The 22,403-nt window shown below is 37.8% G+C and overlaps 1 protein-coding gene across 2 annotated transcripts; it reads right to left on the reverse strand.

Moving 5' to 3' along the window:
- Positions 1–6,184: 6,184 nt before the first annotated feature.
- On the reverse strand, positions 6,185–10,196 carry LOC142615879 (putative protein phosphatase 2C 27). Of its 2 annotated transcripts, XM_075788805.1 has the most exons (5): positions 10,014–10,196; positions 9,004–9,523; positions 8,250–8,444; positions 7,656–7,861; positions 6,185–7,009 (listed from the first exon to the last, which is right to left on the reverse strand). In XM_075788805.1, the coding sequence occupies exons 2-5, from the start codon at positions 9,202–9,204 to the stop codon at positions 6,406–6,408; spliced, it is 1,206 nt and encodes a 401-aa protein (XP_075644920.1). In that variant the 5' UTR covers positions 9,205–9,523; positions 10,014–10,196; the 3' UTR covers positions 6,185–6,405. The 2 variants fall into 2 exon arrangements, with proteins under 2 accessions (XP_075644920.1, XP_075644914.1); XM_075788799.1 differs by having other exon boundaries at positions 9,004–10,196.
- Between the last annotated feature and the right edge of the window lie 12,207 nt (positions 10,197–22,403).

Raw genomic sequence — 22,403 nt, forward strand, 5'->3', positions numbered from 1 at the left:
GGCCCACATAATAACACTATTTCATCTTCATTTTAAAAAGAAATTGAGAAATAATATCTGTCGTAAGATGTTATTGATTCTAATTTAAATATATAATTAATTTATTTTTTTACACGCTTGTAATAGTCAATAACAACTTTCTACTTATATATTTTTGTAAAAATATTGTAAATATTGTGTTTTCTAGATTTATTGTTTGAGCATATTATACTTTTGTACTATAATTTTTTACTGTGGTTACACTTAATCTTCAAATTATCAAATTGACCTCTAAATTTGTAAGGTTGTTTCAAATGTTGTCTATTTTGGTTTCTCTTGTTAAGTTTGACAAAATTTTAACATTGAAAGATCTTATAGCAAGATGTATAAATTAGGATTTTTAATGTTAAATTCTTTTAGATTTAACACTAACACACAGTAAGTGTACATTATATAAATATTCTAAAATTAATGATCAATCATTTGTTTCAATAGTTTAAGGATAAAGTGCAGTTAAGATGAATGGTTGCTATGGAAAATTTACTTTGTATTGTTTTTCTTCAACTAAATTAAAGAGTTTGAATTCTTAAAAAAAAAAAAAAAATTAGAGAGTTTGGGTTTTTCTTTTATATAAAAAGAAAAGATAATGCTAAGTCTTTAACATTTTATCTATACTATTTATAAGATAATTCTCATTTTTGGAGTTTGAACTGGACTTTTATATGATTCAAAAATACCCATAAATCTTATCTTAATAGAGAAAAAACTTGAAGGTAATCTGGTGAAAATATATATATCTAACTCCACCTAAAATATCTACAAAATATAACACTCTCCTACTCATTAATACCTTCAAAACAAACTCATCCAAAAATTTATTTTTAAAAGAAAATTATGCCAATAAACCAAAAAAAAATAACGATTATTTCTGATAACAATTTACCACATAAAATTTATTGGGCAAGTAAATCATTATTCTAGAAAGACAATTCCACCGTTTCAATCAAAAAAAAAGAAAAAGAAAGACAACGGTGTTCCATCCAAAAAAAAGAAATGGATAGTAAAGGCAACATCCACGTCAGCATACACATGTCGAATAAATGAGGAGCAGTATAGTATACGTATTAGGTAGAGCGTATATACGGAATGGTGGTTGTTGAGGTGGGGCGTTGAGAATCGCGCTGTCCATTTATTATATTCCAATGCCATCTCATCCGTACACGTGTTCATCGATCACGGAGCTACGCGTCCTTAGTTGTTTGGCTCCCACCAATCCCACCCGTCACGTGGCCTACGTGGTCAGCCTCATTTTTTAAATGTTTGTGAATTGGAAATTTAAGTTAAAATAGATTTGAATGGTCCTCTCGAATCCACGACTGGCCAGACAGGTATTGAAACACCTTGATTAACTACTGTAACTTTTGCCCATCACACTGCTGACTATCTTTTTGTTTTGTTTTATTTTATTTTATGTTCTTACTTTTCAAAGTGGTCTAAACTAAATTATTTATTACATACTATATTTTATTAAAATATTATTATTATTTTTTTTAATTATTTAATTTTCTTCTCATACAAAAGTCATTATCCATTCTTTTCATTGATTGTCAAGATATGTATAGAAATAATAAAAATTAAATCTACAATGAATAGTTTTAGTGTATATTTACACCGTTACTATAGTAACAATGTATTTTTACAAAATTTTGCATGGCATGCTGTAGGTGAATTTTAAACTTATTTGGTTAAAATGTGATACTTTTTTATTTTTTTCATAAAAAAGAAAAATACAATGGCATTATTTGTCATTGTTTCATTTCACCATCACTTAAACCATAACAAAATTGCATAATATGCTTTGTGGCATAAAATCTCTAAGTTTGTAGTTGGTTTTAGTTAACTTAATTCATAAAAAATTATATTGTCAAATTAAAAATTTGAAATTGAAACTCCGTTTACACCATAAATCAACTATTGCCTTCATCTAATGATAAAAAAACAATCGGGCAAATGCTATAAGTTGAAAATCTATTATTTCTATTAAAAATTAATAATTTGTTTGTAATGTGCCAAATAATCGGGACATTTGAAATCTTTTAAATTGCTTAGACTTGGATCTTCTTATGCTGGGTGGTTTTTTTTTTTTTTTGAGAAACGGGTGGTATTTTTTTTTATAAGTGCTTTTCCCATGTTTAGTAGTTATAAGTATTTTCCAAAATTTAACCTCTATTTAGGTTGAATTATTTTTGTTTCACAAAAATTAGAAAAAGAGGTTGTATTATTTTTCAAACTTCATTCTTTTATTTCCCTCAAAAAAAAAAAAAAATTTTTTTTAAAATTTGAAGACAAACACTTAATTTTTAATCTTTTTTCTGTGATATGATAACCAATAATTAATTATATTCTTTGTCACATTATTATGAAATGGGGAATCTAATTATTGGTAAATATTGTAATGAAAATGGCAACTGAGACTTAATTTATATTCTTGTTGATGTCTGATGTGATGGAGTAATTCAAATTATAAATTTTTTTTTGTTTAGAGAAGAGCTAAAAATACTATGTATTTTGAGATTTGTCACATAAATTTGTAAGTTCTATACTTTTATGTAATAAAACTTGCATTATCTTTGACATTTTCCATTTAACAATTGCTGCACTGTCACTTGTCAAAATTTGATTTTTTCTTCTTTTTTGTTTTGGCCGAACATTGTTCTACGTGGATTCAACCATATGCTGGCAAAAACTTATTGTGACGTTGGCAAGAAGATGAGCCCTATACCCAGAGATTCTTGCCGTCTTTGCAGCTTCCCCATGAAAACCAAGCTTTTATTTTGTTTCTTTTATCTTTATTAATTGGTTAACCGAATAAAACTCCTACCAAATTAAGCTACCAAATTAAGTTGATCGCATGACCCTTTAACCACTAGAACACACTTTTGCACCATTTCTTTGAATAAATTTCCATACCATAACTCAAGTTTTAGGGGTTCTAGCATGATAGTCTAGCTGTAATGAAAATCAGTGATTCGATTGCCACCTCGGTCACTATCTACTTATTAAAAAAAAAAAAAAAAAACCCCTCAAATTTTATAGAAATCACAATTTCAAGATTTAATTTCAATACCTCATAAATAAATTGCTAAAAAAATAATACTAATATTATTATAACATTGTTATTGTATCTTTTGAGGGATGCATTAAAATTTTCAGCGTGAAGGTTGACACAACTCATACAATTTTTTATAAGTAATGTTCAATGTAAATGAGTTTGTTGGGTTAATTTTGTGTAAACCTACTTAACTTGCAATCAACCCGAAATGACTTGGTTCATTATTCATCTCAAGATGAGTTAACATGTTTTGACATGAACGTATTTAACTCATATAATAAATTTTGGTTTTATTCAACATAAATGTAAAATTTAAAGAGATAAATAACTAATTTAAATAATTTTAATGGTTGTATTATAAATTCATCATTGAAATTCTTAAGTTCCTAACCCTTTTACCCTAAATAATGAAAATAAATACCCTCATATTATTCTCTCTCTCTCTCTCTCTCTCTCTCTCTCTCTCTCTCTCTCTCTCTCTCTCTCTCTCTCTCTCTCTCTCTCTCTCTCTCTCTCAAGATTGTGTATTTATAAATTTGGGTGGAACTTCATTGTACTGGAAATAAGAACTATTAAAAGGTATACTATTAAGACTTTAATTGATATGGTAATGAAATATAATTGTTGTAGAATTCACTTGGATATAATTATAATTATGTGTATAAAATATAAAAATATATTGATAATTTTGGGTTAGATTTTTACAAATGGTTCAAAATAGGTTGTATCCATGTCAACCTAATACAACATGTTTATTAAATTGATGAAATATGTCATTTTTGTGTCAATCCAACATGAATTATTTATTAAGCATGGGCAACCCACTTAATAATGAATAATGTTAAGACAGAAAATTTTTGACACAATTATTAATCTAGTGGAGTTAGGGTAGAGTCATGACTTCATGTAGTAGACCCTTTCTTTGTCCCCACACAAATATGACCTACCAACATGAATCACCTAAGGCTGTTTCTTGACCAACAAAATGTGTTCTTTCATAATAACTTGGTCAAACCGCTGATTTGGTTTTTTTTTTTTTTTGGTTTAAAAAAATCATTTCACATCTATTACAATAATGAACTTATATGATGTAAATTTTAATATTGGGTCCAATAATGAAATTTTCTATCAATATGAAATTACTATTTTGCCCGTGAGTATAAAAAGTGCTTTAAAAAGTGAATTTTCATGAAACTTACAAAGTAAGCGAACATCAATGCTACAGGATGACATCACATTTGTGACAAAAAACGTTCATCGCCTCACTTTAGAAAAGATCTATCATGTGAGCTTGAGCCTATTGAGGTATTAATTCATTTTAAATGATAACCATTTAAGGTATTGGTCTACGGTGCTTGAACAATAACCAATTAAGGTATTAATTTAGGGTGAAAAATAAGCAGTTAAATGTTGTTTTAGGTGTGAGGGGAAACTCACTGCTTCCCCTTGGTGTAGTGGTCACTCTACAAGTATAAATGCTTGTGGGGTATGGGGCAAGGGTTGGGGTTCAAGTCTCCAGAAGAGAGCTTCACATACATATACACTTAGATTAAGCTAGAGTAGAAATTCTATCTTGTATTAAAAATAAAAAATAAAAAAAAAGTGTGAGGGGAAACTTTTTATTCAAAGCATATTCAATATATATTGAAATGACATCTTAAAGGGTGGAAACCTTTTTTCTTTGGATGGGATAAAGAATCTCTTTTTTCATTTTTTTTTTTATTTGTGGCTAAAATGCAAATCTGACTCTCTAATTTTTTTTCATATTTCATTTTAGTTCTCTAATGTTTCTTTCTTTCATTTCAGTCCTCTAAATTTCAAATTTATTCAATTAAGGCCTTTCTGTTAACTTTTGTTAAAATTTTTTGAAAAAAAAATCTGGAAAATATTTTTTAATCATTAATTGATTTTTTTTTAATTTAAAAATTTTGAAGAAAAATTTATAAAATTGAAAATTTTACTACAACATATAATAAAAGTTGATGGAAAAACCTTAATTGAATAAATTTGAAAGTTAGAGGACTGAAATGAACAAAAGAAAAGTTAGATGACTGAAATAAAATATGAAGAAACTTAGAGGGTCATTTTTGCATTTTACCTTCTTTTTTTTTTTTTTTTTTTTTTTTTTTTTTGTGGGAGGGGGGTGGGGGTGGTGTCAAACTTGTGAAAGACGGAAAAGAATTTTATGTATTTGTTTTGTAAGTTTTAGTGGCTGAATTTGACTTAAGACATATCTCAAACAAATGTTTTCTGCAAGGAAGGTCTTGGTATCAATTATCAGTTATACTTTTGGGATGGAATAAAAATTGGGAGCATTCTCTTGTAAATTTTGTATATATTGATTGTGCTTTGATTTTTTTACACAAATTGTTGCTTAGTTACTTTGTGTGTTGAAATAGAGTATGACTTGGTACAATCACAAGACATAAAATTTGAATAGAACTTTATAGTGTGAACCTACAGCTTGCTCATGTAGCAAGTTGTAAGTGATGTTGTGGCGTACTAGCATTATTCAGTAGGCATTCACAAAAAGTTTTCAAATGTTGCTTTGTGTGTTGAAATAGAGTGTGACTTGGCACAATCACAAGACATAAAATTTGAATAAAACTTTATAGTGTGAACCTACAGCTTGCTCATGTAGCAAGTTGTAAGTGATGTTGTGGCGTGCTAGCATTGTTCAGTAGGTATTCACAAAAAGTTTTCAAATGTTGCTTTGTGTGTTGAAATAGAGTATGACTTGGCACAATCACATGACATAAAATTTGAATAAAAATTTGAATAAAACTTTATAGTGTGAACCTACAGCTTGCCCATATGGCAAGTTGTGAGTGATGTTATGGAACTAGCATTATTCTTTAGGCATTCACAAAAAGTTTTCAAATGTGAAGTATCATTCAAAGTGTGTCCAGGAACTCTTTGCCAAACAAAAACAAAAAAAAAACACTTTGCACTTCCTAATCAATAATATACAAGCCGACCTTCACCAACGTGCGATATGTGTACTGATTTGCGTTTTCAATTTAAAACTGCCCCTTTAAAAAGCTCGGTGGTGTGCTCAAAGGATTTCAAGTTTTTGTACTAGGAAATGGAGAATGGGCCAAATCAAACAATGAATTCTACTTATTGGTACAACAAAAACAATGAATTCATAACTATTCTGAGATGTACAGGATATAAAACTCAAAGAAGAAATGAAAATCAAATCCTACAATATCTTAAGTCCATGAATGAAGCCCAATGTCAGCCGTGGAAAAGGTGACAGCAGAAAGCGCAAGTAGCGGCAGCTTAGGGGGTAAAATGCAGCCAACCAATTGTCACCCAATGTATGTACATCCATCTTTCAGCCATTCCCCTTCTTTTCCTGAATTACAGTCCAATACACCCTTGAGTAAATTCAGCCCTTCTGCTGATATACTCCTCCTAACTCGAGATTGAGGTATCTCTATTCGAGGAGGAGGGTCTGGAGAAAAACAAACCACAATAACTGTTAAATTATCACACGTGTTGCGCTTGAGTGCCTCTCTCACCAGCTCTCTTGAACATCTTTCAGGATCATTGTGGAGCATAAGTTCTTTCCTTGCCATGGACACAGCACCCTGACTGCTCATTACATCCCACAAGCCATCACAGCCTATTATCAAGAACTCATCATCCTCAGTCAGAAGTGTCTCCTGCAACTCTGGCTCTGCACTTAAAGGGCAGGCAGAACCTTTGGGGCCCTTCATGTGCCAGTCTCCTAATGCACGAGCCACAGATAATTGGCCATTGAGGTAGCCATCATAAATGACACCACCAAGTTTCTCAATTCTTATTCTTTCAGATATGCAATTGGGTTTATGGTCTTTTGACATCTCAATTGCTCTACCTCTCCTCCCTAGCACTGCTCGACAATCACCAGCATTGGCAATTATCATCGTCCTGTGAGCATCAAAACATTGTCTGAGATAATGCTGCTGACTCACAAGCATAATGCATTTGATAATGTTTCCAATTTGATACTAGGAAACTTAGATGAAATATTCTGTTTCCTTTTAACACAATAAAACCTCCAACTAATTCATAGCAAATTGGAATTTTCAAGCAACTCTAAATTTTTTTCTCACAAAATTGTCCATAATGCATAAAAAGAAGCACTGTCACAACAGCACACTATAATCTAGGAAGCACGGACATGGGTACGGGAGCTGGAGACACAAGCAATTTCTAAAAAATTATAACATTACACGGTAGGTATGACACTGGTACGCCATCCCAAATAAAGTGTTTGTGCTTCCTAGACTATAATCAAGTACAATTGATGAACTTTGGGGGGGAGAGTGATGTTAAGGATATTACAAAATAACTTTACAAAATGATGTGTCATGAATCACCCCCCAAAAAAACATTCATTTATTATGTTGTTGAAGTGACACCAACCACATCAATTTGTAAGCGTTTTATAGTAAAATTAGTAGTAGCTTTAGTATTCTTCCAAAAAAAAGGTTGGGTTAATGATGCTATTGAGCCATGCTCAAACCTAACACAAGGCAAAATTAAAATAGAAGCAGCTCTAGAGGTCACTTACCTGCCAAATATCAGGGCAGTTAGAGCCGTGGTGCCAGAGGAAATATCAAGACAACTAGCATCAGCAAATGCATAATCAGCTTTCACAAAAGCACTTGTAATTGCCTTCTCCACACAAATTGGAAAATGGGAATCCTCAACTATGAATCTAAGGATGTTATTTCTAATGAATGATGCAGCATCTGTACCTCCATGGCCATCAAATACCTATCAACATAAAGTAATAAAAATCAATTCACTGAACATGGCCAGCTTTTAAGGTGGTAATATACAAGCTCCCAAGTTCCAACCCAGTGTAAATATAATATAGACCTCCCTTCAGTCAGCCGCTTTATTTTAACAATCCATTATTGTCCTAAATTTTAACTTTTAACCGCTTAATACAAGTAAAATGCCTATCAAGTGGATCACATGCTTTTGCATATCGACTAACAATTTGGCCCTACGATCTAAAGGAAATTGCATAGATATATGCCCAATTGTTAACACGTCTCCCATTGGCTAGCCTTTCATGGAAGAGTAGATCCATTGATAAGCTATTCCTCTAATCAATGAACAGGTGTAACAAGGTAAGGTAGTTATGCAACATGCTTACCCCATAGAAAGCCCCAGGAGAAGGGAAGCCTGCTGTGGCACCTAGATGTTCAATAAGATTATCTAAACATAGGTGTTCATCCTCCATGTACTGTTTCGGTCCTCTTTCTGCACAGCTTCCTGAGCGGAACACAGGTAAAAAATCTGACTTTTCATCAGAAGGTGATTTACTGGCAACAATACTGACGTCCAAATCCTGGAGAAGCATAAAAATGAAGAGTTAATTAAAGTGTATTTGGCAAAATGCTGTGACAAAGAAAAATATATATTGCAGTGGCATGAAAGATCCAGATTTTATTTTCCTATCATTAGGTTCAACAACACATCAACATTCTATAATAATGCACATAAGATGAGCATTGCAATCTTTAGCCAATTGATACATCACAGCAATTTCATCGAAGGCATGACTTCCTGCTGAATAACAAAAATATCATGAGGTTTCCAACTTTGACCTCGGGATAAGATGATCTTAAAGAAGTGGGTGAAATTAGTGGGCCTTGATAGATGTCTCACAGTTCACCCCAAAAAACAAAACTCATTCACTAGCAAAATATAAAGCTATTTTTATATTTATAAGAAAACTAACATCAAGGATAGGTTTAAATTGGTATTAAACTTTAATTTGACATTTATATGCTTCAGGACCATATTGATTTGTGAAACTAAGTCAAGGACTAAAAATCATGAAGTAAAGATTTTAGCATACACCTTCCTAAAGAAAGGTCATAAATGAAAAGTCGAAATAAACTTACTAAATCAGGTGAGCCCAGCAGCCTCATAGAGCTAATGCTCTGGCGGGCAATAGATAGATGCCGTGGAGGTTTCCCATTTGTCATTTGCTTCAACTTATTCAAATTCTCTGAGCTCTGATCTTCCGTGATTGAGACATTATCCTTATTATAACCACCTTCTAGGATGGTAAATGGAGGCGATAAATCCATACCCGCAGCCATAATCCTCTCCAATTCATAAATCAATTACCTCAACAAAACTCCCTTAACTCAAACAATCCCCTTTCAAGAATCCTCTAACAATAAAGTACCTCAACACAACCCCCTCGATCAACCCCTTTTCAAGAATCCTCTAATACTCGAGCATCATCAGATGACTCAAAAGCAAAATATACTTCAAAATTGTTGCGGGATCCAAATTCCAAACCAATCAGCTTAAAATCAGTTAAATCTATCCAGAATTGAAGCTTAACAAACAGTCCAAAATTTCCAAGTATCAATCAGCTGTCTAAAGACGCAAACCTAGCAAGCAAAGCAAAGGCTTCGCTTCACGAAATGGGTAATAATATCTTATCAGAAAACTGTTCCTTTAGGTATAACAAAAAAATAATTTTAAAACAATCCACAAAAGCAACCATCAAATTATAAAAATTCAATCTTCAAGTCCCACTAAAATTCCCAAATCTCCAACACACCCAGAACCCCAAAATCAACGAGTAGATCAGACTAACCACTTTCGAAGCAACTCAACTTTCATAAATATCAAACATCAAAAACTCCGGAAACACCCAGATCAATCCTCAATGTCACAAACTTCACCAACAAAAAAAACAAAAAAGAGTGCCCTTTTTAAGCAATAATAGTTCACGGTCACAAGGTATACGAGCTAAACTAAACTAACCCCAATAATTTTACCAAAGATTGTCTTCGAAAAATTCAGAGCAAAACTTAGTTGGACAAAAACAGAAAGTAAAAATCTTGGACAATAATTGAACACAGAATCCGAGGAAAAGTTGTAAAAAAATTCTCACATATGACGATGACGATGACGATGGCGATGACGATGACGATGATGCTTTGCCTTTTCTCTTCGCTTTTTTGATAATCCAAGAAACCCAAAGAGGTAGATATCTCTCAGATGAAAGAGAGAGAGAGAGAGAGAAAGAGAGAGAATCAAAAGCTTTTTGTAAGAGAAAATGGGCGACGATGTAGAGAGAGAGAAAGCGAGAGAGTTGGATTATGAGGTTGGCAACCGGGTAACACAGGTAATCAGTAGATCTCTTTGGTGTCTGGGAAGGGGTGGGGGAACCGGCACGTGGCGAAATTTGGTTGGAGGATGGTCTGACTGACCGGATTCACTCCCAACCGTTGGATCTCCGAAGGCGGTAAATATTGACGGTCGGGGATGGCCTTTCGGGAGTCTGAGAGGTTAGGTTCGTTAAAAGCGAGTTTGCCTCGGATTCTCAGGGTACACGTGGCGGTTTTTGATTGGATTCGAGTTGTTTTCTCGGCTAAGATGGGACATTTCCGCTCTGGCTTTTTTTCACTTTACCAGTTCGCCACTTCACGTCTGATTGGATATTGGGAAATGATTGGGAGCGTGTACGACTACATTTGCGCTCCTTGAATCCGCCTAAGATACCGTTAAATTAGATGAAGATTAATTTAGATTTTGACCAAAGAGAGAATTATTACGTCAACAACAACATTTTTAAGTTACTTTTTTTTCCACTAATAATAACTTATAACAACTCGTTACTTATAATTTATTATGAAAATATTGTAGATGTAGTCATGTAGCATATCTCTTTTAACAAAAGATGAACCAATCGAACAATCTGACCCAAGGCATCCAATGCAAGGACATAACAAAATCCAACAATATTTTCATAACAAACTGAGGTTTAAAGTTATTATTATAGATCAAAATAAAATAATGTTATGTTCATGACATTTTAACAATAAATTATAAATAACAGATTGTCATTAGTTGTTAATGATGGTAAAAAAGTAATTTCAATGGTGGTTTTAAATTAGAACCAGTAACAACTTATTACTTAAGATTTGCTGTGAAAATATTGTAGATGTAATACTTCTCAAAAATTTATATCCATATTTTAATTGACTACAACTTGAAATAAGGGTGGTGTACAAATATAGTGAGATTTTGTTGTACCCGTAGTAGTTGACTTATCATCAAACAAAAACATACATGTGTGAAAGAATTTTTCAATTTTAGGGAATTAGGTTTGACTTCTATAAACTTGAATTTTACATTAACTCCTTAATAAAAATGTATTTAAAATCATTACAAATTATAGGCGGTACAAAGGAACGAGAAAGAAGTTTAATAAAAAAGAGTTTGAGAATGTACATACTATATAATAAAAGTTGAGATGTGATTGCGCCAAGTGACCATTTACTTAATGAAATCAGTAGTTAAATTCTCATTAATTAAGACAGTTCTGTTTAATTAAAATTTTATTAACTACGTTTCAATAAATATAAAATTCTACTCAAACAATAACTCTATTAATTAAATTTCAAGAAATTCAAAACTCTAATAAAACTAAAATTGTATTTCAAAAATTTTATAATAAAATTTAAATTTAAATTATCTTAATTATCTCGATCATCCGTCATAATTTTTAATTTTAATATAATAAAATTTACACATAACATAATACAAAACATCCTTACGCCAAGTAGCTCAATAAATATTTAGTCTTTATTTTTATTTTTATTAAAGTTGGTGTCCTTCGGCCAATAGCCTTATAGTTCACCAATAGCCTTATAATTTAGTGACATTACATGTTCTCTTTTTATAAAATGAATCAAAGTTCAAGCCCTCAATTTTTTAACTTTCTTGTTCTAAAATAAGTTGTCATTGTGTGTACTTTGGATTATAATTGTTCTCTGGGCTTGCGGAAAAATAAAAAATGAGAGCAAGCTATCAAAGACACAGACATACAGTAGATATGGTTAGATTAGATCATAGTCGACCAAACCCAACAAGAGAATCTGCATGCCCAAGGCCCAAAATAGATCCAAAACGCTTGCCCCTTCACTCTCTCTCTCTCTTCCTCTTTACCTTCTATTTTTCCTCGTCTTATTGATCAATTTATGACTTTTTGAACTCTAAACACTTGACTATTTTTCACTAAAATTCTTCCATTCTACACGGACTGTAATTATTTAGATAAATCCATAAGACCAGCAAATCGGCTAAAAGAAAAAAAAAAAAAGATCCAAAATTTGACATGATACTTTTTATAGATGTCTTGACTTCAAAGCAAATAATCATTAGCTTTAACTATTTAAGTTCCACTCCTACTCTTTTATTTTTATTTTTATTTTTATATAGAGTCCAACTCCTACTCTTTTATATGTCATTAGGTTAGGTGCAGTCATTCAACTTGTCAATGCAGGGGCGGCTTTACCTTAAGCCGAGGGGGTTCTAATGAACCCCCTAATCACGCCATAATATTATATATATATATATATATATGCATATTGTAAGGACACAATTCAAGTTCCCAAACTACGACTGGGAGAAAAATGGGCTTGAAAGACCTTTCTTTACAATGAATTTGTAGAGGATGGGCTTGTAATTTAGATTTCAAGGATGGTTTAGACAATTACAAAGTTAACGGCTTTGGGCCCAATAGAACAACAAAGAATCGTTTGCAGAAGAGTAGCATGCGAGAATCGTCCTCGGATTGTGTCCGAGGATGGTTTCTAATGATATTTCTCAAGTTTGGATACAAGTGTTGATTATCATTTACTATTGGCTCTATCTCTTTTACTCGAAAAAGTCCCTCCCTTCTTCGTATGCCTTTCCTCCTATTTATATCCTTTCCTTTCCCTTCATCACCTTCCACTTTTCCTGGTTGCAATCCCCCTTTTTGGATACTTGTCCCATCCATTCTTCCCTAAAGCCCGCCGGGATTAGGGACCAAGTTCCAAGCTCGATGTTCGTGTCCCATCCTTCCATCTATACAAATACGGTATCAATTTACGTAGCTTTTAATGTATGGGCGGTGGTAGCAGCTTCATTTTTAGACATTCCACCGTTCTTTCTCTCGCCCTCCACGTATACCGTGCATCCCCATAATTGTAGGACTCATTATAATATAACCTGTGTGATACCAAACTTCTCTTTCTATGTCCTCGGCCTTGAAATCCGAGGACAAATCTACTCCTGACGTGTTTGGATATGTAAATAGTCCACGACCATTTTGATGTCTTCTGATTTTGGGTTTCAGCCCAAAATACTTCGTCTGGGCCATCCTTCATATGCTATCGGGCCCAATACCCCTACAATAGCCCCTCGAGTTTCTTTATTTTTTCACCTCGGGAGAAAAATAGAATCTCGACTTAAAAAGACCCCGTTACCCGCAGACTTTTGGCAACATTGTTGACAGATAACTTCGAATCACCCATCGCGTGTTCCCAATGCTTCGGATGCGAAACGCCCCCGAATTGATTGTTGGCGCTTCTATGTCCCCCCACGTTTCATTAATATGACACATATCCAATCTGCCGAGAGCGATTCTTGGGCCGAGGCGGGAATTCGCCCGCTTTAAAACATCTTCTCGACATATAAATACTAATTTTCTTCAAAATTCTTCACACTACGTAAACCTCATAACGTACCCGCCACACTTTTCATCTCCCCCGTACTCTCTCTCTCGTCTATCAAGTACCCGTCCGAGGTGACCGTGCTTTCTTCCTTTTTAAAAGTAAGTTCTTCAATACTCGCCCCTCCTTATCAGCCTTTTTTGTTTCTTTTGTTTCTTTTCTTTCCCATCTTCTCTTTTTTCACTGTCTTTCATCCTCGGCATAGTTATTTTTTCTCCACACCCCGCCTTTTTTTCAAAAAGAATGGGTAGATTTGCGTCCCCGGTGGATTCAAACGAAAAAATAGAACAGCCTTAAGGTTAAGTACAAAATTCCCTCGATGTATCCATTAGGTAATACCGTAACGAGGAAGAGTTTTATACAAAAAGAAAAACGGGGGAAGTTGTAATCCCGATGATTGCGTTCATCGAAGCGGGGAATGAAAATCCCCATGGGAACTCGTGACTAGGGATTATCTTAGGGCTTTTAGGTTGGCTCCCACCCAAAGTGTGCCCCAAATGTCTTTAGGATCTTAGGTTCCATAGACGCTTTAAATGAGAAGATGAACCTAGGGCTCACTCACCACGACGTGAACTCGGGTTTATAACCTCCATCACCTAAGCAAAAAAGATGAATATTACCTAAAGTCTAGACACCCGAAGTCGCTAATTCAATGTCCGCCCGAATCAAATAAGGGCCTAAAATGACTTCCCGATCATATCAGAAATTGGCACGACGGCCTCCCCCGTCCGACAAGGGAAGGGACTCCAAAGAAGTTTCTTTTACATACTTTTATCTTTCGTCTTTTTACTTACTCTTACCCACTTTTACTTGGACAACTTCAGATCCACACGCAATGGATCGTCATCCTAACCTTGTGGATTTCTGGCGATTGGATAGGATCCTACAAGCCGAGATCTTCGTGCACACCGACGGTCAACTCCGTGCGGCTCATCTCGATCCCTCGGCTACACTCCAATATCAAAAGCCTTTCGTGCGCCGAAGTGCGTGATTAAAGCCCGCGATCCTCGTCTTCCTCTGACAGCGTTGCTTGCCGTGGAGGGTTTTTTGCTACCTGGGGACTACCATTCCTCAAGGTACCTTGGTCACCCAACCAATCCAACCGCCACCATTTGTTCCAGCTGGGATTCCCCCAGCTCCTTTCTCCACAATTTTAACTCGGTGAAGCCGCATCTTCCTACCTTACCGTAAAGGAAGAAGAAGAAGAAGAAGTTGACGTACTGCATTCCGAGGACGAGTTCGAGGTTTTTAATCAACTCTACTCTCCCGAAGACTCAACTTCCATCCCCGCACTTCTACCCAAATCTCAAAGGTTACTACCGAAGAACTTGACGTTATGGGCATTCAACGAAAGATTAAACTCAGCTTCGAAAGATGTCCTCGAGGGCGCCGACAAGGACCCTAGAGTCCAAGAACCTCCAAAAGAGGTGCGCCCTCGACTCAAGAAAAGGGTGCCGACAAACGCCCGAAGCTAGGCTTCCTCCTCCTCCTCCATCCTCCCAAACTCAACGTGCCAACATAGCCGATCTCAAAAGAAAAAGGGATCAGCCGAAAGGGAAGGAAGTTGTGGAGGTAGGAAAGGGTTCTCGTATCCAAGGAGCCCGAGGTTGAAAAGGGTGCAAAGCAAGCCCGCACCATACGTACTAGGTCGGAAAGAAGAACCGACCAACGGTCGTACGCGCCCCTCGTATGGCTTCCCGACCTTTCTATGGACGATGAGGTCATTACCGTGGATGCGTCCATTAGAAATTCCGATGAAGGGACAAGCATGCGTCGCATGCTTTGGAGCAAGCACCGTTACTCCCCGAGGATATGATTGAGCCGAGAAAGAAAAGGGACCACACCGTCTTCATGACTTTGAAGAAGGAGCTTGCAATGGTGAGTTTTCTCTAAAACCTTGACTTTTGTTTTTATTTCCTATATATATCTATACGTCTAAGGTTTATATGTTTTGTTTGTAGGCCGTTCAATCCGCCCATAGGGCGGAAGAGATTGCCATTAATTCCTATAAGCCTCGAGGGCCGAGGAGTCCGTGCGTGAAACCGCTCAAAAGATCTCGGACCTTCATAAGAAGAAACTCGTGCAGAGGTCACAGCAAAATTGGCTAAGGTTGAGAGTGCCAAGGCGGGCTTAGAGGCCGATCTCGAAACGACGACTAAACAAAGCCGAGGATCGCGTCTAATGCTTCGCCAAGCCGAGGATAACCCCAAGAGCACGAAGGCTCGCAGGATCTTAAGAAAGATCCGCACGAGTCCGAGAAGGCCAAAGAAGAAGCCATCAAGGGCAAAGAAGAAGCCATCGAGGAGAAGAAAAAGGTCGAGAAAGCAAAGGAAGAGGCCGAGAACTCGAGGGACCAAGCCGAACAAGACGGCTATGATATAGGCGTGAAGGAGGTCACTCGAAACCTTCAAGGCTCGGTGTTCCCGAGGTACGTAGGCACCACCGCCTCCAAGTGTGGAACGAGGCACTTTCCTGCCGGGGTTGATGCCTCTTCCACTCTTTGGAAAGCAGAGAGTGTCTACTATCCTCCCGCAATTCGCGCTTCTTCCATTCCCGACACTCGCACAAGAAGCCGCCTGTGGATCATCCGAGGATAAGCGGGGTGATTTCCCGAAGACTCAACTCTTCCCGAAGATGCCCCGAACAACTTGACCCCCGCACAAGAAAAGGCAATTGAAGACGTACAGCCTTCAAGTGATCATCGGGAATCTTCAAAGGATGAGTTGGGTGATCAAGCTAACCCAATAACCTTGATAGATGATCCCAAAGGCAAAGGAATTGCCGTCGAGTCCTCGCCTGGGCCTTCCATCTCCTCAAGACTCCAAAGGCCCTCTCAAGATTAAGCTTCGAAACAGTTGACTTGCTTGTTGTCTTTCCTTTCTTTATTTTTATTTTGTCTCCAAGTGTAATACCTAAGTATAGGTGCAAAAGTACTTTTTTGGAATTTAATACAAGAATGAATGTTTGTTTGTAGTTGATTCTTATAAATATATTTTTTTTGTTTTTATGCCGATCATATCATTCCATAAATATCATCTTCTTGTCTTTTACCAAAGTTACTAGCAACAACTTGAATTGAAATTTGATACTCCAGTGAGGGTTTAATTATGCCGGAACCTCATTTAAGTGATGTTTTTTTTTTTTTTTTTTTTTTTTGAGTATTTGATTCTTCATTTTGGATCTCTAGTTTGAACTATGTAAAGATAAGGCATATGGTCTATGCAAATATCCGATGTTTATGTCAAAAAAAAAAAAAAAAAAAAAAAGAACAAGTATTAATTTTTCCCAAGTAATTGATCCGAGGATCGAGGCATACCAAGTTTCAAATTTTGACACTTAGATGAATAAATTTAAAAATGTTAATTTTCCCAAAGTAGATGATCCGAGGACCACGTAACTTAGGTTCGTTTAACACTTAGTAAAGAATATCAATTTAGACGAGGTATGTGGTCCGAGGATCCAGTGCATACCAAGTTTCAGCTTGACACTTAGATGAATAAATTTAAAAATGTTAATTTTCCCAAAGTAGATGATCCGAGGACCAGACGTAACTTAGGTTCTCGTTTAACACTTAGTAAAGAATATCAATTTAGACGAGGTACGTGGTCCGAGGATCCAGTGCATACCAAGTTTCAAGCACACTTAGTTGAATAAATTTAAAATGTTAATGTTCACAAAGTAGATGATCCGAGGACTAGACGTAACTTAGGTTCTCGTTTAACACTTAGTAAAGAATATCAATTTAGACGAGGTACGTGGTCCGAGGATCCAGGCATACCAAGTTTCAGCTTGATACTTAGATGAATAAATTTAAAGTGTTAATTTTCCCAAAGTAGATGATCCGAGGACCATACGTAACTTAGGTTCTGCTTTAACACTTTAGTAAAGAATATCAATTTAGACGAGGTAATGTGGTCCGAGGATCCGTGCATACCAAGTTTCACTTGATACTTAGATGAATAAATTTAAAGTGTTAATTTTCCCAAAGTAGATGATCCGAGGACCGTACGTAACTTAGGTTCTCGTTTTAACACTTAGTAAAGAATATCAATTTAGACGAGGTATGTGGTCCGAGGATCCGTGCATACCAAGTTTCAGCTTGATACTTAGATGAATAAATTTAAAAATGTTAATTTTCCCAAAGTAGATGATCCGAGGACCGTACGTAACTTAGGTTCTCCGTTTTAACACTTAGTAAAGAATATCAATTTAGACGAGGTATGTGGTCCGAGGATCCGTGCATACCAAGTTTCAAATTTGACACTTAGTTGAATAAATTTAAAATGTTAATTTTCCCAAAGTAGATGATCCGAGGACCGTACGTAACTTAGGTTCGTTTAACACTTAGTAAAGAATATCAATTTAGACGAGGTATGTGGTCCGAGGATCCGTGCATACCAAGTTTCAGCTTGATACTTAGATGAATAAATTTAAAGTGTTAATTTTCCCAAAGTAGATGATCCGAGGACCGTACGTAACTTAGGTTCTCCGTTTAACACTTAGTAAAGAATATCAATTTAGACGAGGTACGTGGTCCGAGGATCCAGGCATACCAAGTTTCAGCCTGATACTTAGACGAATGAAGATAACGAATATAATGTAGTTTACAACAAAGAACGGCCGAAGTGCCCTTTATTTAGTAATAGTACCTTCGTAGATTATTTACATTCCGTGACGTTGTACAACATTCTCGTCCAAATCTTCCAGCATTGTAGGCCCCTATTCCCCGCGACCGAAGTAATACGATAAGGTCCTTCCCGCCGGGCCCCAATTTTCCCCACGCAGGATTCTTCATCGTGCCCAAAACTTTCCTTAATACTAAGTCACCCGGTCCAAGAGGTCGAAGTTTCACATGAGAATCATATCCCCGCTCGAGCTTATGTTGATAATAAGCTAGTTGAACCATGGCGCTTTCTCGCCGTTCCTCAACTAAGTCTAAGTTTCTCATTAATAGATCATCATTGCTATCCGAAATAAAGGAGCTTTTCTTCGCAGTTGGAACCCAGCTTCAGGGATTACCGCCTCGGCTCCATAAGTCATGGCGAAGGGTGTTTCAATTCGTGGATCTTCGTGGTGTAGTTCTATACGTCCACAAGACATGTGGCAGCTTCTTCCACCCACCTCCCCTTGGCGTCACCCAACCTCTTTTGAGTCCGCTCACTATTACTTTGTTGACAGCCGGCTTGCCCATTTCCTTGGGGATAAGCCGGAGTGGAATATCTATTCGTAATGCCCAGAATCACAAGCAGGATTTCCGAAAGGCTTTGCTATCAAATTGTAAACCGTTATCCGAAATGAGAGTATTGAGGGATGCCGAACTCCGGTAACGATATTCTTCCATACAAACTAATTTGCAACCGTGTCTCTTATGTTTGATAATGGCTAAGCTTCACCCCCTGAGGTAAAGTAATATGATCCCACGAGAAGCCACCGCTTCGCTTCCCGTTGCTTTGGGAAGGGTCCAACAATGTCCAAGCCCCATCGGGCAAAAGGCCATGGGCTAGAGAGGATTTAGGACTCCACCCGGTTGATGTATGTTTGGAGCGAACCTTTGACATTGGTCACTTTTCTTTGCATAATCTTGCGCTTCTCTCTCGCATATTTGGCCACCAATAGCCCCGAGTAAGGGCCCCGTGAGCTAAAGACCTTCCCCGTGTGACTTCCGCAAATCCCTTCGTGTAGCTCTTCCAAAAGTAGCTCCGTTGCCTCCTGGGTGTATGCATAGCAAATATGGTCCCGAAAAGGAACGTTTGTACAATTTTGGTCCCTGACAACTGTAAACGAGTGGCTTTTCTCGCGAACCTTATCCGCTTCAGCTTTTTCTCCGTAGGATGTCATTTCGAGAAATGTTACTATTTGATCCATCCAACTAGGTCCCGTCCTAATTTGAAGAATTTGAGTGGAGTTACCATCCGTCAACTGGGCTTCAACGTATCTTCAACGAGGATAACTCGTGGTAGACTTTGTGCCGAGGACGTCGCGAGCGTGGCTAATGAGTCGGCATGGGTATTGCCACATCCGGATACATGCAATAGTAGAAAAGACTCAAATTTAGATTGCATAAACCTCGACCTCGGGTTAGGTATTCTCGCATTCCGGAATCCCTTGCTTCTAGCTTCCCTTCTACTTGGCCTACCACCAATAAGTGAGTCCGAGAACATCTGCACCGCCTTTCCTCCCATTTTATGAACCATGTTCATCCCCTCGCGAGGACCGCTTCATACTCGCTTCGTTGTTGGTGGCCGAGAATCCTAATCTCGTGATTTCTCAAAAGTAATACCCTCTCGGGGATATCAAAACTAATCCGATACCCGATCCCCTCTCGATTTGCCGCTCCATCAACATGGACTTTCCATAACGGAGGCCCTTCACACGAAATCATGCCTACCGATTTTTTACCCATGCCTTCTTGATAGTCTTCTAACGAAGGCTCGCAAACTCGCCACAAGGTCCGCGATGACCCGCCCCTTTATAGAGGTGCGAGGCATATACTTGATATCGAAGGCTCCTAGGACAGCTTCCCCATTTGGCAATTCTTCCCATATAATCTCGCACTTCGCAAAATTGATTCGAGAGGGAGCTCGTGTAAGAACAACAACCGTACGAGACCTGGAAGTAATGGAAGTCTTCGTGTAGCATGTACCACATGCCAAGATAGCTTTTTCCAAAGGCAAATAACTCCGCTCGGCCTCATGCGCAGATTTGCTTACATAGTACACCTGCCTCTCGGATGTTATTGTCATCTCGGATAAGAACCGTAACTAATCGCATGTTTAGCCACCGCAATATATGCAAACAAACAATCTCATCAACCTCCGGTCGAGACATAACCGGTGGTCGCGAGAGATATTCTTTAGCCGTTGGAAAGCCGTTGCACACTCCTCGGTCCATTCAAAACCCTTCCATTTATTTAATAACCGAAAGAAAGGCCTCGCATCCGTCCGCGGACCGAGATATAAATCGGCTGAGAGCAGCTAGCCAATACTGTTAGTCTTTGCACCTCTTTAGGATTCCGAGGTGGGTGTAAGCCGCTTATTGCCTTAACCTCGAGCAAAGATTCACTTCAATTCCTCTGAGTCACCATATATCCTAGAAACTTGCCCGACCCCACACCGAAAGAGCATTTAGAGGCATCGAGCCGCAATTTATACTCTCTTAGCTTCGAAAAGTGTTGCTCGCATCTTCCAGATGTGCAGTAAACTTTACTCTTTACTACCATATCGTCCACGTATACCTCAATATTTTTTCCTAGCCGTGCCTCAAACATCCTCGTCATCATCCTTTGGTAGGTAGCCCCTGCGTTTTTCAAGCCAAAAGGCATTACCTTATAATGATAATTTCCCGTAGGGAAGACGAATGCCGGTCTCTCCGGTCCTCAACGGCTAAAGGTATCCGGTGATAACCTTGGAAAGCATCAAGAAAACTCATCCGAGGATGTCCAACAAAGAGCGTCAACCGCCTGATCAATCCGAGGACGGAATGAGTCCTTTGGGCAAGCCTTGTTTAAATCGTGAAATCTACACATACTCTCCACTTCCCATTCTTCTTTTTCACCACCACAGATGGGCTAACCATTCAGATAAAACACTTCTTTGATAGCCCCCGCCGCTTTGAGTTTGAGCACTTCCCTCTTGACGGCTTCCGAATGTTCCTTTGAGGACCCTCCGAGGTGGTTGCCTCCTCGGCACTACATTTGGATCGACCCTTAAATGATGACATATGAAGTTCGATCAACCCTGTGGGCCTCATACGCGTTCCAAGCAAATACATCCATATTTTTCTTTAAAAATAAAATCGCCTCGTTCTCTTCCTTCCCGCGGCAATTGAACTCCAACCCGGAAGAACTTTTCAGATCATTGTCTATGATAATTTTCTCCAATTCTTCACACGTTGCTTCATCTACCTCGGTTGGGAAGAGACTTTGAATTGCCATGCTTCACCGTTAGCCGAGGACGGGGAGTCCGGTTCTGGGACGTGTGAATTGCAGCTCGTGACACACTGTCGAGCCACAGATCGACTCCCAAGTAACTCCACCACCCGATCTCCAGCATGAAATTTGATTTTGACATGCAAGGTCGAGGAAACGCCCCCTAACGCATGCAGCCAAGGTCTCGCCACAATAGCCGTATAGGGAGAGTAGGCATCGACCACGATGAAATCTACGTCTACTACCTCCGACTCCGATTGCACAGCAGCCAATCCGTCCTTTGGAACGACAAACTCTCTCCCTTCGAAGCTTATCAAGGGTGAGTCATATGGCATAAGATCTTCAACTCTTAACTTCAAGCCTCTAAATAGGTCGTGTACATGATATCCTGCACCACTACCTTGATCAACCATTACCCTCTTTACATCATAGTTCCCACTGGAGGTTACCACTAAGGCATCATCACGAGGCCTGATGGTCCCCATCTTGTCCTCTTCGCAGAAACTTAGACGGCAGATACTTGCCTTGATCCTCTTCGCCGATCCCGTGACTCTCGGCCAATGTTCGAGCAACCGACATTACCCCGAAAGGAGCCGAGCTGGGCCCTACTGTGTGCCGCAAAAATGACGTCGATAGTGCCTGCAGGAGGTCCTGGATGAAGGACCGCCGTGGCTTTGCCACTCCCGATTGGTTTCCTCGCCCGTCGGGTTGGTAGCAACTCGCTTCAGCTTTCCTCTTAACCAATTGTTCCGATGATTCCACAAAGTGCGACAGCCCCTTGCTGGACGATCTCCTCTCCCGGTGATAATGGCAAAGGAGATTTGGTGTTGCGTCTCAAAGTGGTCCCCCGCCA

This window comes from Castanea sativa, chromosome 1, assembly GCF_040712315.1.
Source record: "Castanea sativa cultivar Marrone di Chiusa Pesio chromosome 1, ASM4071231v1".
Lineage (NCBI taxonomy): Eukaryota > Viridiplantae > Streptophyta > Magnoliopsida > Fagales > Fagaceae > Castanea > Castanea sativa.